Source organism: Alnus glutinosa, chromosome 13 (assembly GCF_958979055.1).
Source record: "Alnus glutinosa chromosome 13, dhAlnGlut1.1, whole genome shotgun sequence".
Lineage (NCBI taxonomy): Eukaryota > Viridiplantae > Streptophyta > Magnoliopsida > Fagales > Betulaceae > Alnus > Alnus glutinosa.
Genome location: NC_084898.1, coordinates 4,612,241 through 4,627,171, shown reverse-complemented (window position 1 = coordinate 4,627,171; position 14,931 = coordinate 4,612,241). Strand labels below are relative to the sequence as shown.

Sequence of the window (14,931 nt, the reverse complement as noted above, 5' to 3'; positions counted from 1 at the left end):
TTTCTTCTAAGTGCTTTCTGTATTGGTGATTGACACTTTGACTAGTTTTTTGTTTTTGGTAGTTCCTGTGGCTTAAGACAGGAGATCATTTGTCTCCATTGTTGTGTAGGCATTGAGTAAAATGATTTTTGGTTACAGTGAACAAGGGTCTTTTATCAGGCTTCTTGGTAAAGACTAGTGACGTTGGTGCCATTAATATTTATCATCTATTGTTTGCGGATGATACCTTGATATTTAGCAGGGCAAATCTAGATAATCTTTGTAACTTGCGATGCACATTCTTATGCTTTGAAGCGGGTTCAGGTATGAAGATTAATTTGGTTAAATTAGAGTTGGTCCTCGTTGGTAATGCCAATAATGTTGAAGGTCTAGCTGGTAGCTTGGTATTCTAAGTTGCAAGGTCTCTTCTTTGCCTATGAAGTACCTAGGTCTTCCGCTAGGAGCTTCGTTTAAGGCCAAATCTATTTGGGATGGCATTATTGAGAAGATAGAGCGGCGTTTGGTTAGATGGAAGATGTACTTGTCAAAGGGTGGGAGGGTTACCTTGATTAAAAGTAGTTTATCGAACCTGCCTACCTATTTCATGTTTCTTTTTCTCCTCCCGACTGGTGTTGCTAATCGTATAGAGAAGTTGCAATGATATTTTTTTGTGGTATGGCATTGGTGAAGAGTTCAAATTTCATCTAGTAAGTTGACTCAAGGTCTGATCTCCAATTTTTGGGGTGGGGGGTGTTAGGGGTTAGAAATTTACTTCCGTCCAATAGAGCTCTCTTGGGAAAATGATTATGACACTATGTTCATGAGAGAGGTTGAGAAGAGTGGTGGTGGATTTTAATATGACAATTTGTGGGGTGGGCGGTGTTCTAATGGTGTTCATGGGTGGGGCTTTGGAAGAATATAAGGAGTTGGGGAGAGTTCTCTAGTCATACTATATTTGATGTGGGTGATGGCTACAAGATTAGATTATGGCATGACGTGTGGTGCGAGGACCAATCCCTTAAGGTAGTTTTTCTGGAATTATTCAGTATTGCTTGCTTTAAGGATGCTTTTGTGTCTGATCATTTGGAAATTTCTACTGACTCTCACCAATGGAATGTTAGCTTTATTCGAGCAGCACAAGACCGAGAGGTGGATTTCTTTACCTTATTCTTTACTATGTTGTACTCCTTTAGACTGAGATGGGAGGGTGAAGACAAGCTTTATTTGGCCCTTTCCAAGTAGGGCTGACAATTTTTTACATGGACTGCGAACCCAACACAAAATTAACGGGTTATAGTTTTGTTTAATCGGATTTGGGTCAACCCGAATTAACCTGTGTAATAAACGTGTAATCCTTGGGTCAACCCTCTTAACCCATGGGTGACTCTGTTGACCCGTATACTAGAATCAAATTATTATTATTATTTCCTATTACAATTTTTTTTTAAAAAAAAAAAAAAGAAAGAAAAGAAAAGAACCTAAACCTTAAAGTAAGTGGGTTATGCAGGTCGGGTCAAATTGGTCATTCATTTATTTGAGTTAGTTTTCAAATAACAGGCCAAGCTGGTCGTGCTTGGGTTAACCCAACAAGACATGTTTATTAAATGGGTTATTCATGTCGGGTCGGGTCGACCCAACACGTCCTGTTTATTAAACAGGTCGTGTCATAACAACCGCTAATTTAAATGGGTCGTGTCAGGGTTGACCCTTTACAGGTTGGTGGGTTGGTCAACCCGACATGCCAACCCAGATTGCCAGCCCTACTTCCAAGATAGGGTTATTTGATGTTAGATTATTCTATAAGGTACTTATTAAAAAAAAAAAAAAGGATCATTCTACTTTGCGTCGAATTAAACCACATACTCCACCGCTTATGCGGGCCCCCGTCAATTCCTTTGAGTTTCATTCTTCAGTTTGTCGTATATTTAAAATAAAAAAAAAAAGCGTGGGAGGACGTTGCAGATGTCCGTCCTGAACAAAAATACTAATTACATTTGTAATGGCAATTGGAATGGTATTAACTCCTATTTATTCATTATCTATGTTTCGATAATAGACATACAAACGATAAACTAAATGAATAATGGACAGATAAGGTGGGGCCTGTAGCTTAAAGGATTAGAGCACGTGGCTATGAAACATGGTTTCAGGGTGTCGAATCCCTCCTCGCCCACAACAAGCCAAAAAGGGAAGGGCCTTTTACGGGGTACACCTTACATACTGCTTTTGGGCAACCCTCTCAACAACTATGAGATCCAAACTCAACGGTGGCAACTAAACACGAGGGTTGTGCTTGTTGCGGGACTTAACCCAACACCATAACAGGGTACTGATTCGCTGTGAGAGTACTTATTTCTCTTGGAAGAGTATTTGGTGGAATAATGTTTCCATTGAGAATGGTGTTCTTTGTTTGGTCGGCCGTGCTTGGGAAAAGATTCGAGGAAGCGACATATCATAGTGGTAGACTAGTGTTGCATGTGTAAAATAAGTGGGGAATCCGTTTATCATCTCTTACTCTACTGTGAGATTGCTGGTGCTTTATGAACTTGATATGCCGCTTCCTTTCCCTTGGAAGAGTATTTGGCGGAATAATGTTCCACTGAGGTGGGTCTCCTCCACAAAAGGCTTGTTCACGGTTGGGTCTTTTTTTAGCTATCTGGCTTGCTTTGTGGGGAGTCACTTTCTTTGGTAGAGTGTGTCGCGAACTCATGCTCCTTCGCAGGCGGCTTTTTTTTGCGTGGTTGGTGGCTCTAGGTAATATCCTTTACAATGGATAGCTTCAGGAAAAGGCATGTTATTTTGGTGGATAGATGTTGCATGTGCAAGCAAAACGGGGAATCGGTGGATCATCTTCTTCTTCACTGCGATGTGGCTTACGCTTTGTGGAGTGCTCTTTTAACTCATTTTGGTTTGTTTTGGGTTATGCCTAGGAGAGCCTTTGATTTGTTTGCTTGTTGGTGGACGTCTGGAAGGCCGAGGAGTGCCGCGATTTGGAAGATGGTGCCAACATGCATTCTTTGGTGTGTTTGGAAGGAAAGAAATAATAAGTGTCTCGAGGATTTGGAGAGGTCCTTGGAGGATATTTTAGCTTCTTTTTTCCATACTTTGTATCTTTGGACGGTGGCTTTTGTGTCCCATTTGTTGCTTAGTTTTGGCGATTTTCTTGTTCGTTTTTCGATTTATAGTTAGGTGTTTTCTCTTGTATACTTCCGGTGTACTTAGGGGTGTCTTACGCTTTTAATAAAACTAGTTTATTGCTTATAAAAAAAAAAAATGTTCCACTGAGAACGGTGTTCTTTGTTTGGTTGGCCATGCTAGGGAAGATTCTCTCTACAGATAATTTGAGGAAGCGGCATATCATAGTGGAAGACTGGTGTTGCATGTGTCAAATGAGTGGGGAATCCGTTAATCGTCTCTTACTATCCTGTGAGATTGCTGGTGCTTTATGAACTTCTAATTTTTTGTCTTTTTGGGTTACATTAGGTCATGCCTAGATGAGTGGTAGGCTTTTTCGCATGTTGGAGAGGGCTATCTTGTAGTCCTCATAGTGCAACTGTGTCGATGTTGGTGCTGTCTTACCTGATGTGGTGCATCTAGAGAGAAAGAAACGAACGAAATTTTGAAGACCGTGAGAGCACGGTGGTGGAATTAAAAGCTTTATTCTTCAATACCCATTACCAATGGACGGCTGCCCTTTATTGTTTTCATTTGTCTAGCTTTTGTGGTTTTCTTGATTTTTTTTCTCCTTCTGGTTAGATGTTTCTATTGTATACCTCTTGTGTACTTGGGTTGTACCTTTGCGCTTTTAATGAAATGCATTCACTTATCAAAGAGAAGAAATATAGCAAGAAATGATCAACGACATGTTTTGGATGCAAAATACTTTTTCTGTTCAAACTGATTCAGCTCTAGCAGCTGAAGTTAGAGCCATCAGAGAAGTAATTAAGATGGCTTGAGAGCTTCTGTTCTAAAATTTGATCATTGAGACTGATGTCTAGTAGTTCATTGCCTTACCATTGAATAAGAATAACCTATCAGCATGGGAATCCTCCTACGAGATATAGCATACAAATTTTAATTAACAGACTTCTGAGTTTCAAGGTGCTGCTAACACTGGGCAGATTGTTAGCAACCAAAAACTAAGCTTGATGATGTGCCCTGTAAACTGGGTGTCTTCACTTCATCTTCAGTTGATTCATATACTGACCAAGGATGGCTTGCCTGATCCATCTTATATTTGGCTTTTGGCTTTCCTATGTTTTGTGGTTTTGGGTCTTTTGTTCTTGTTAGGCTTGTGGATTAGCTGGATACCATGCAATTGCTTTTGCATTTGCAGATAATAGATTATTTAATGGGTTATCAAATTTGTATATTTGAATGTTTTAAGGTGAATATCTCATTTTATTGAGAACTGCTGTTGGTTTTTACAGGATTGAGGAAAGAGATGCATTGAAACAACTTGTGGATCAAGCTTTGGCATGCAGAACTTGTTTGACGGAAATTCTTGATTTTGCTTTAGCTTATTTTGATAAAGATCTCAGCATTGTCTCTGAAAAGCTAACTACTGCTATTAAGGTACTTGTTGAGACTTGCACCATTTTCTGTTGATATATTAAGCTGTAGATGCATTTGGTTGTAGTATTGTACTCCACCCCCCCCCCCCCCCCCCCCCCCCCCCCCCCCTCGCTGATTTGATATATTTCCTCAGTGCATAATTGATTTTAATTTTTGTTTTGCAAGAGATGTTGGTTAGCATAAAATGCAACATAGCTGCAATTCTGATTCTCTGATATTTTCTGAGAGAAAACCGCAATATATATTCTTACTCATTTGAAGTGGTTTTGTTACACAGGCCATTGAAGTGGCAGGTCTGTATGATCATCAAGGTAATTGCAACCTTGATCTGGCATTTGCAAGATACTCGTGGAGATTCAAAGTCAATACATTATTAGAGGGTTTACAAAAGCCCACAATCCAACAGATTCAGCAGCATTTAAAAGAGGTATGTTTTATCGACCACTAATACTTGGCTTTTAGGAATATTCTACATTCTTAAGATGGGTTATTTGTTGTAGAGGCTTCAGTCTCTACTTCTAAGTTCAAAGGGAGTCGTGAGGGGAAGAATTTAGATTGCTCGATTAATTATGATGCCAGGGGTTTTGGTTCTAGCAAAAAGGCCCTTGATGTGATGTAGTGGTCTCTAGGTTTTGTGGGTTGGTTATGTTATAGGGTATTTGGGTTTCCACTTGTTTTTGGGTTTTGTGGGAGATTTTCCTTTTTCTTTTTTTTTTTTCGGTATGCTTAGGGGCGCCTGTACGCTTTTTATAAACTGCTTTGCTTACCTATAAAAAAAAAAAAAAAGAATTCTCTAGAGTTTTCACATGAGTGGTATTTATCAAAGTGGGTAGTTGACATGAGGATAGCATATTCCAAGAGTGTCCATTGATTATTCTAAACTAAAATTTCTTCAGCTTGAGAAGTACTAATTAAAAAGGAATGAGAAAGACATGGTAAATCAATTCCACAAGTATGCGGAATGATTTAATGCCTATGTTCTCTCTTCAAATTTATTGAAGTGTTGAATATCTACTGGCTTCTGCCTTGCGTCTCTGGTTCTATGGAGGGACAAGTTCTTGTATATAAAGGAAAGGATGAAGAAATAAAAACTTATAGAACGAGGGAGTAGGAGACTTGGCTAGGGCTGGAGTAATATAATTGATTTGTGTTAGTGAAGACTACTTTCTACCATTCATAGAATGGCACAGATTCAGTTTGAGCCTACAGGTAGTTGGTATAGGCAGTCAATTCAAGCAAATCCTTTTTGTAATAGTTCTTATATAGCTCTCAGTAATGCTTCAGCATCCATTGTGCATATGCTCAAGCTATTACGACAAGATGTTATTGGTTTGCTTTGGTATTACTTATTATTGAGCTTTCAGTTTGTTAAAGAGAATTTGTTGTAAGAGAATATTCCTGTGAAAATGAAATATGGTTAACATTCTTAGTATATACTTCATTGAAAGGGCTGCCTTTTTATTTTGGCTTCTCTGGGGACAAATAGTAGTAGCTACTTAATCAACCAATTCTTTCCCTTCCGTCCCACAAGGGACACATTACTATAAAATTTCTGTTCTGTATTGGCCCTTCTCATAATTCAAGAGTTCACTTCAATATCAGTTACTCCTAAAGGAAGGACAAAACACTAGTTGATTCAAACATTGGTGACAGATGAACTAATTTGAAAGAACAAAAATGAACCTGTAGTGTTAGTACACAAATGTATATTCCTCAAACACGAGCTTTGTCAAGAAGATGCAGCATGTGAGGAATACCTCCTTGATTATTCACATATATGCATATATACAGTTCTTGGTTTAAAATTTAGTCCTCAAAAATGCAAATCTTTTGCATTAATGTTTCACAGATAAGTTGCATTAATGTGTCATAGATGATAAACTCGGTCAATAATGTGTGGCAGGGTCTGGCTATGAACATTCCACCTGAAGATTACTACAGGAAAAGACTGACAGAAGCGAAGCGCCTTGCCTTGCTATGGGCAGAACATGCCAAGAAGGTCTAGAAATTGCTGATTCTCTCTCTCTCTCTCTCTCTCTCTCTCTCTCTCTCTCTCTCCTCTCTCTCTCTCTCTCTCTCTCTCATTGGCTCTTCTGTTTTATGTACAGGTTGCAGCAGATTCTGGGGCTGTCAGCTTAGATAAAGTTTTTGAACTTATTATGGAAGGTGAAAGTTTGCCTGTTTACGTTCAGAAGGAAATTAAGGTAAAGATTATTGTTTCTGTGTTACGTAGAGAAGGAAATTAAGCTTAAGAGATATTTTTCTTGGCATTTCATTGATCAGCTACCGTTTGGTGGTTGCAGTTACTAAGAACTCGAAGTATACTTTATTGCATTTGTCGAAAGCCGTATGATCAGAGAGCAATGATTGCTTGTGATCAATGTGATGAATGGTACCATTTTGATTGCATTAAATTGCTATCCTCACCAAAGGTCTACATCTGTCCTGCATGTAATCCTCAAACAGAAGACTTATCTACAACACCATCAGTGGGTCATGATCGGTAAGTTATATAAGATAAAATTCCTTTTGTGAAAATTGTAATTACATCAGCATATCTTTTATTTTTGCTGTATGGTTGAGACCTTATTTTGGGGTTGGGAATGTAAATTAGTCAATATACAGAGCTGATAATGCTGTTTGACATGGCTTTTATGGAATATTAATGCGTTCCAAAGGAGCATTTAAAGCACATCTTATCAAATGATAGAATTTTTCTTTAAATGATTAAAATTGTGATGAAAGAGCTGGTGGTGATAAAATCTTGCCAGGTGGTTTTTGCAAAAAATATGAATGATTTGTTTATTACTTCTATCATCTATTGGAAGCATAATATCATTTTTAATATTTGCACGTTCTCTCCTATTTTTAGTAACTACTTCATTCTTAATGCTTTGACAGATCAATCTGTGCCAGATTGGCAGAGCCTGAAACTCCTCCTAAACACATGAGGTTGATAAAGAAAACAATAAAAGCTGAGTCTAGTCTAAGGGAAAAGATCCTGCCAATTACAGATCATAATAATAGTTCGGGCGTTGGGATTGAACGGTTAAGGTGGCGAAATCGGAAGCCTTTCAGAAGAGCAGCTAAAAAACGTGCTGAGGTTACTAGTCTCTCTCCATTTTTCCATACACAACAATAAAAATGGAAATAGATAGGTATCAATTATTTAATTTATTCAATTGATTCTTATGATTTTAGCTCAATTATCTGTTTTCAGCCCCTTACGGAATAGTGAGGGTACTTTCTTATTTATACGCGCTCATCTGCGCGTGAAAATTTTGAGATCCTACAGTTTGAAAATTAAATTATGCCACCTTTTCTAGTATTCCTTTTTCCTCTGATATGGTTGGTTGGTAAGCTGAAAAGATGTATGATCGATGTTGCTGCTATCTTGCTCTTCTCTCTCTCTCTCTCTCTCTCTCTCTTGGGGGTAATGAATGTCCTGTGATGTTTAACCTCTGGCATCAGCTGAAGCTCCTTTCTTCACTCAGAATATTACTATAGTAAGTGATCAGCAAGAGAAACCAATCCTAGCCAAGGCACCAATGCAAGAGTTGGCCTTGGTGGAAATTGTTGGTTTTCTGCAGCCTCAACCTTTTGGTTTGGACTTGCAACTAACTAGTATGATGGTCTTTGGTTTTCATTCACACCATATAACAGCTTTAGCATTCTTTTTGCTCGTCTCTATGGCCCTTCAAATTTTCAGGTGAAAAAGGTGGTTGAAACAAGTTATCTATGGAGAGTAAGTTCTCCATAAGTTTTGGAAGAGGGTCGCCCTCTAAAAAGCATTTACAACTGTTGCATACTCTCTTAGTTGAACTGTCGAGTGAAAGATTAAGCTGTCATGTGACTAATACACTTTCTGCTGCATTGGAATTCATCATGACTTGGTTCCACGAATTGGGTTGGTTTGACAACTTTTTAGACGGTGTTTTTTGCGTTTTGGTTGTGATGTGATATAAAAGTTAAAATAGTTTGAGTGTTTTGTATTTTGAATTGTTTGTTAATGCTTTTGTTTTTTGGTTTTTTGGGTCAAAAACAAGAAGCTACCTAAAAGTATTGCCAAAGGAATTTCGTATGCATTGCTCATCCATGGGATTGCAGCTTCTCATCAACTAGTGTTTCATGTGGGAGAGGGGCCTGCATAAGTCGAGAGTAGTTGTAAGCATTGCTTTCTAAAGACCTTTTGTGGAATGCAATCTCTTTGAAATTAATGCTTGCTCAAGACTTTCTTGAAAGGAATAGGATCCTCTTCATTTCAAGTGAAATGGAAATGAACCATTTATAAATCTAATGTGGTATATGTTGCTACATGGTGAGTATATAATCACGTCATTTAAAATTTTTAAGTAAGGTGACACCATATTCACTGTTAGATGCAACACAATCCGGAACATGAAATGATGCGATATGCAACCGGTTGATATATCCCATGACCTATGAAGCCATCTATTCTGATGTGAAGGTGGAAGATCATAAAGGGTATACCATCTAACTTGGATCCAATATCTGATATCATGGAGAACAATACATTCTTAAAATAGCTCTTATGACTAATCCTTGTAATTTTGACACATCCAACCCACTATCTTCTCCCAGTCTCTACGCCCAAGGGAGATTACACTTATCATAGAGTGAACACAAAATGCTTTTAGAGGAAGGATAAAAGAAGAGGTAACCCTAAATTTCTTCCTCTTGTCCACTAAGGGTATAATGTATATCCTGGGTAAGCTTGCAACTTATCTTTGGGTATTCAATCTATGAACATTTCTATGTCAAACTATTCAATGCCATTTTACCCGTAAAGCATAGACTGAATGCTGTCTCAAGCATTCTAAACAGAAAATTTGCCCTTAGGGACATCCATCTACTGCAAGTGGCCTTCTTATCTTTCATAAGATTTAAGCCTGAAATCTGTAGGAGTAGCATCTTTGCTCACCATCCACCCCCTACATTAAACAAATGGCCAATTCCACTAATTTTATTTTTCAATCAAAAAAATGCTAGAGGGGGCGATAAGAGTGGCTACTTTACATGTAACACTTGTTCCTTGAGAACCAAATAACCAATGACAGGAAGGGCCTATACGATGGAAAACTGCAGCGTTTCATCAAGCCCAGTTGAGACATAGGCAGGCCTAGTTTTATCAGGATATTAGTGGGACTTAAGGTGATTTACACTAATCAAGCTTGAGGATTCCAATTCCACTTGATACTTAAAAGTAGTGACTTAGACTGTGGCATTTCATCCTAGCCTAAGTCATAAGTACATCTCTCCAAATTGGTCTGCAAGATGCTCAAATTGGTGCTACTTGTCAAAATATGATCATCTCCTGAAATGGAGAGGAACCATTTCTTGGTCTAAATTAGATTCACAACATTTAACGATGTATATGTTATGTCTACATCGTCACATTAGAAATAGAGGAACTATTTCATGGTTCATATTAGATTGCATAGCATCTAATGGTGTGCTTGATGCCAAATCATTTTAAAAAATTAAATTAAATTTAAATGATGTGGAAATGTATGCATTACTATGCAACATATACACTGTTAGATACTGTAAAATATAATCTGGACCATAAAATGGTTTATCTGCATTTCACTTGGAGTAGAGAGAATGTTATTCCCTAGTTATCAAACCAGAAATAGGTATAAGATCCATTTCTTACCCAAAATTTAAATTTGTTATGTGCCATATTTTAGGGTACCATAATCTTCCTCCATTGCCCAACAACACTCACTAGGAAACTGGAGTTCATAAAAATTCTTGGCTTTGGTCAAGTGGGTGCAACCTAACTAGACGTACTTTAACATTGACCAGATTGCAAAGTGGAGCAACATGCAACAAGCTTTGAAGATAATCCACGATCCCCTTTTTAATCTCTATAGGATGTTCAAATAATTTCTCCTGAGCATATATCATGAGCCCTAATATTTTGAGAAATGATTTTTTTAAATTGCATTTCTAATTAATGTGTTTATCCATGAAATTAATAATGTTCTCATAACCGGAAATTTATACTGACCTCGATGGCATGCCGCCATAGGAAAAAGAAGTGAAGAAATTGGGGCATGTGAATATTATTTTTACGAACTTGACTTTGTAGCCTATTGTGAGTTAAATGTTTAACTACCTTGGATTCGAGAGCTACATTGAGTACCGCGACTACATAGGGTGGGGTCATACTTGTGTCATCACTAGTTGCTTGCCACCTAAGGTATCGATCCAATTGAGCGACTGGAGGGTGTCTGACTATTATAACTTACTTGGCACCAAAATTGTACAATATGTCCCACGACTCCCACATGATGTGTAAACCTTATTCCAGCCAAGGTATCGACCCAATCGAGCGACTAGAAGGTGTCTGGCTATTATACCTTATTTGGCACCAAAATTGTACCATATGTCCCACATGATGCACAAACCTTATTGTGAAGGAAAAATGGCACGAATTGACTATATATACGATGATTGTGAATGTAATATATTTATTAAGAGCATTCCCAATGGATTATGTATCTCTCACTTTTAGCTAGAATATCTAAGCAAATCATAAAAAAGTCTTTCATCCCATTATCTATAAAAAAAAAAAGTCTAACACTTTCGTCTTTTTTTTAATATTTCTTTTGGGCCTTTGCCTCTCTCATTCTCTCTCTCTTTTTTTTTTTTTTTTCTTCATTGTTGCTTGTGATTATAATTACTTAGTAGTTATTTTTTACTTCTTCAACAAAAAAAAAAAAAAAAAAAAAAAAACTCGTATTCACATTTACAGTTTTTTCCAATTTTATAAACAATTCAAGGATTGTAATTCTTTCTATAGCATGGTGCAGAATAGTAGTGAACTTTAATGACGGTTAGAAAAATGACCGTTAAAAAAATTATTGCGTTAAAAAATGACCGTTTTAACCAAACAACCATTATAAAATGACTGTAAGAAAAATGTCCGTATGGGAAAAAAAATGTTTGAAAAAAGTAATAGTAAAAAAATACAATATACTATAAGGGAAAAATGAGGGGTTCATCTCCTGTATATAAAACCAATGTACTGCTAAGTTTATTTCATCTAACAAATACAAATTTTTTTTTTGTAAAATTTTTCAGTTTAGAGTGATATTTGGCTCATAGCTTCTTAAATCCTAAAAAATGACTCATGCTTTTTAAATCTTTTGATTATGCTACTATAGATAGAGAGTTTTATTTGGTGGGTTTTTTTTTTTTTTTTTTTTTGGGGGGGGTAGAGATGAGTTTTTAATTAGAATGAATAAAATATTCTAAAATTTATTATTTTAATAAAATAGATAATAAATTTAGATAAGTTGTTGGAGTAAGATCTTGAAAGGTGGTGGTTACCTTTAGCAGGATGATTTTCTGTCTTAACCCCACAGCTAAACAGTTTCAGCTCTAAAAACAAAACAAGAATAACACAAGCCCGGAACAGGAATAAGTGTATCCTCACACTGGAATAGGCAGGACAGAAAGCACACCTGAATTGGCCAAGCCTGTAGCCAAACAGCCGTTGTCTTCTTCAAATAGACGTTCAGCGGCCCTGATTTCACGTTCAATCTGCACAAACCAGCAGCTCACGCCCAAAGCTTCTCCACGATCGACTGGGTAACGAACCACCACGTCACGGTTCCACCACCACCACCACAGCGACGGCGCAAGAGCCCATGTTATTCCCTTTTGCGTTGTTAATCTGCGTAAGAGTAACTTCACAGAGTGGCGAATAGGGTGTTTGTTGAATGGTCTGATTGGTACGATGAGGTACGTGAAGCCCTGGACCTTGTTCCATGACTTGCTTAAGTCGAATGCGGTAGAACGGGGTCGTTTGCTTGGTTTGGATGTGGGCGACAAGTATGTGGGGCTAGCTGTTTCAGACCCTCACAATCAAATTGCCTCTCCTCTGAGGTATGATATTTTCTTGCAGTGATGATTATACCATGAAACTGTGCTTGAGTAAGCATTTTAAAGGCCATTAAAAATTGAAGCTTTTTCAGGCATCCGTTTTCCATTGAAGTATTATGTTTTTTTTCTATGGCATAAATGTGGGTTAATTATCTTTGGTGATGCAGTGTTCTGCTAAGGAAGAAATCAAACATTGGTCTCATGGCCAGTGACTTTCAAAGTCTGGTGAGTACTTTCTGTTGGTTTTCGTTTTAAAAATTGTATTTTTTTTTTCCATTCTTGTAAATTCAGGGTAAGAGTTTAAATGGAAATGATTGTCAGACAGTGTCATCTTAAATCATAAAAGAGGATGGTATGATCAAAAGAACTGAACAGTCATGTTACTGTTGTGGAATAACGTGTCAATCCTATTATTATGTCATCACAAATGGTATTGTCTGTTTGATGAACTATCAAGAGGCTTTCTTTTACCGTAAAAAAGTTCTCTATCCTGGTAATTGGGTGTTTATGTTGCATGATTTTGAACTTTTGAGATTTTCTTCAGTCCAGAGTCAACAGTCATAACTGTTTCTTCTGTTCATACACAGATCTCTGAACTCTCTCTTGTGGGCTTTGTTGTTGGCTGCCCTTTCGACAGACAGCGAAGCTCTCCAGATGTGAGTTTTTATTGAGTCATCGACATAGATTCTTGTTCTTTCCCTGATTGCATTTATTTTTCTACTTTGATTAGGCTGTGCAAGTGAAGCTTTTCATTGATGATCTCTGTAAAACGAAGAAACTTGAAGGTTTGAACTACACCTATTGGGACGAGCGCTTTACATCAAAGGTTGGTGCATATAGCTATATGAGCTTTCTAATTTTCCTTGTCAAAATGTTGAAAATATCACTTTTCAGTATGGTACCTGAACTACCAACATTATCTAAGAAGGATATGTTAATAATGGAGATCACAAAGAGCTTAGTTTTAGATAGGATAGAATGACAGAAAATAATACATTTGGCTATCCTGGATTAGTTGACGAGAATTCATAAGCCGGCTCCAATTTGACTGTGATTAAGGCTTAGTTGAATTGAATTAAGAATTATTTGAGAAGTTATTGGAAACCCAGCCTTTGCCCAGGATACGTTAACGGACTGCCAACCAAAATTGGAAAATTATTATGATTCATAGATTCTGGATCTCACTGCACATTTTGTTATTCATATTCTTCTGGCTTATCGTCAGAGTCCTGAAGTTCATGTTACTGTTTGCAGAATGTGGAATTAATGTTGAAGCCTTTGAACTTGCATCCAGTTCAAGCAAAGACGATAATTGACAAGTTTGCTGCTGTTGGAATACTCCAGGTAATGCTCTCATTCTTCTCATATGCTCCACCAAAATCAAATGGTCAAGTGTGTTTGACATATTTAAGAGACAAGTCGTCGATGTAAAACACTATGGGCTCGCTTCAGTTCCTAAATGTAAAGCACAATGGACTCATCAGTATGCTGTTAGATATAAAATTGTCAATAAGTATCATCTCTTGTAGGAGTAGAGATTTACAATTTTTCATTCAAGATTTTCCCTGGTAGGATTAGAGATTTACGTATTGACAGTCTATATATATTGTAATGCAGCCAACAGGTGACTGAAATGTTTCATGTTTGAAAACTTTTCATATCTTGCTTATAGAACTTTCAGCATTCTGAATTTTTAGGATATTTGAAGTCTTACATAGAAGATATTTGAGAGTATTTACACAATGATTGATTTGCTATTTTCAGAATAGCCATTTAGAATGTAGTGCATGGTGACATCTACTTATATGTTGGCATGCAGGGATACCTAGATTATGCTAACAGGAAGATGAAGTTGGAAGCGGCAGAATAAGATGTCTCCAAATTGCTGTAAGTGGCTTGTTATTCATTTACATAATGGCATTATTTCTGAATGTTGTACTAACAACATTTTTAATGAATCCCTACCATGTTACAAAAAGTGTATTTCTCATTATCGTATTTTTATGAGTGTTGCTAATACAAGTGGCCATGTGCTGCTAAACAATTAAATTTGCCTGTCAAATTTTGTTGCTTAATTTTATTTTTTTACATTTAAGATAGTGTTACATGAGTTTGTAAGGAGGTTGTAGTACCCCAAGCGTTTTCCTATTTTTAATCTAGTGAACTACTGCAGCTTACTAACAAGACTGGCAATGGAAACAAATTCGGACCCGTCGATGTCCAGACCGTCGGTGAGGATGGCAACGAACCAAGTGGATCATTCAAATTTTTCCATTACATACTGTGTAATCTGTCGTATATTATGTTAATGATTTTTTTTTTTTTGGGAACTTTAGGAATGTAAATTTCAATGAAATTTGGTTAAAATCTATGAAAACTATAAAAGGCTTCCTAAAAGAATTTAAATTGCAGCTATCACCAAGTTAGAAAAGAAAAGAAAGAAAAGAAAGCAAGAAAGAAAGA

The 14,931-nt window shown here is 37.1% G+C and overlaps 2 protein-coding genes across 5 annotated transcripts in view; both read left to right on the top strand.

Moving 5' to 3' along the window:
- The window catches only part of LOC133854666 (lysine-specific demethylase JMJ17), a 38,822-nt gene extending 30,940 nt beyond the window's left edge, over window positions 1-7,882 (top strand). Inside the window, exons 29-34 of one of the 4 annotated variants that reach the window (XM_062290914.1) lie at window positions 4,410-4,554; window positions 4,832-4,981; window positions 6,458-6,553; window positions 6,663-6,758; window positions 6,858-7,057; window positions 7,456-7,882. In XM_062290914.1, the coding sequence (XP_062146898.1) occupies window positions 4,410-4,554; window positions 4,832-4,981; window positions 6,458-6,553; window positions 6,663-6,758; window positions 6,858-7,057; window positions 7,456-7,696 (928 nt within the window). In that variant the 3' untranslated portion in view covers window positions 7,697-7,882. Of the gene's footprint in view, window positions 1-3,297; window positions 3,406-4,409; window positions 4,555-4,831; window positions 4,982-6,457; window positions 6,554-6,662; window positions 6,759-6,857; window positions 7,058-7,455 lie in introns of those variants that run through there. The other 3 variants (XR_009896832.1, XR_009896833.1, XR_009896834.1) reach the window with 3 other exon arrangements.
- Window positions 7,883-12,055: 4,173 nt separating this feature from the next.
- LOC133854650 (uncharacterized) lies at window positions 12,056-14,712 on the top strand. The gene is made up of 7 exons (XM_062290897.1): window positions 12,056-12,471; window positions 12,636-12,693; window positions 13,056-13,124; window positions 13,199-13,294; window positions 13,723-13,812; window positions 14,288-14,355; window positions 14,642-14,712. The coding sequence occupies exons 1-6, from the start codon at window positions 12,323-12,325 to the stop codon at window positions 14,336-14,338; spliced, it is 513 nt and encodes a 170-aa protein (XP_062146881.1). The 5' UTR covers window positions 12,056-12,322; the 3' UTR covers window positions 14,339-14,355; window positions 14,642-14,712.
- Window positions 14,713-14,931: the final 219 nt, after the last annotated feature.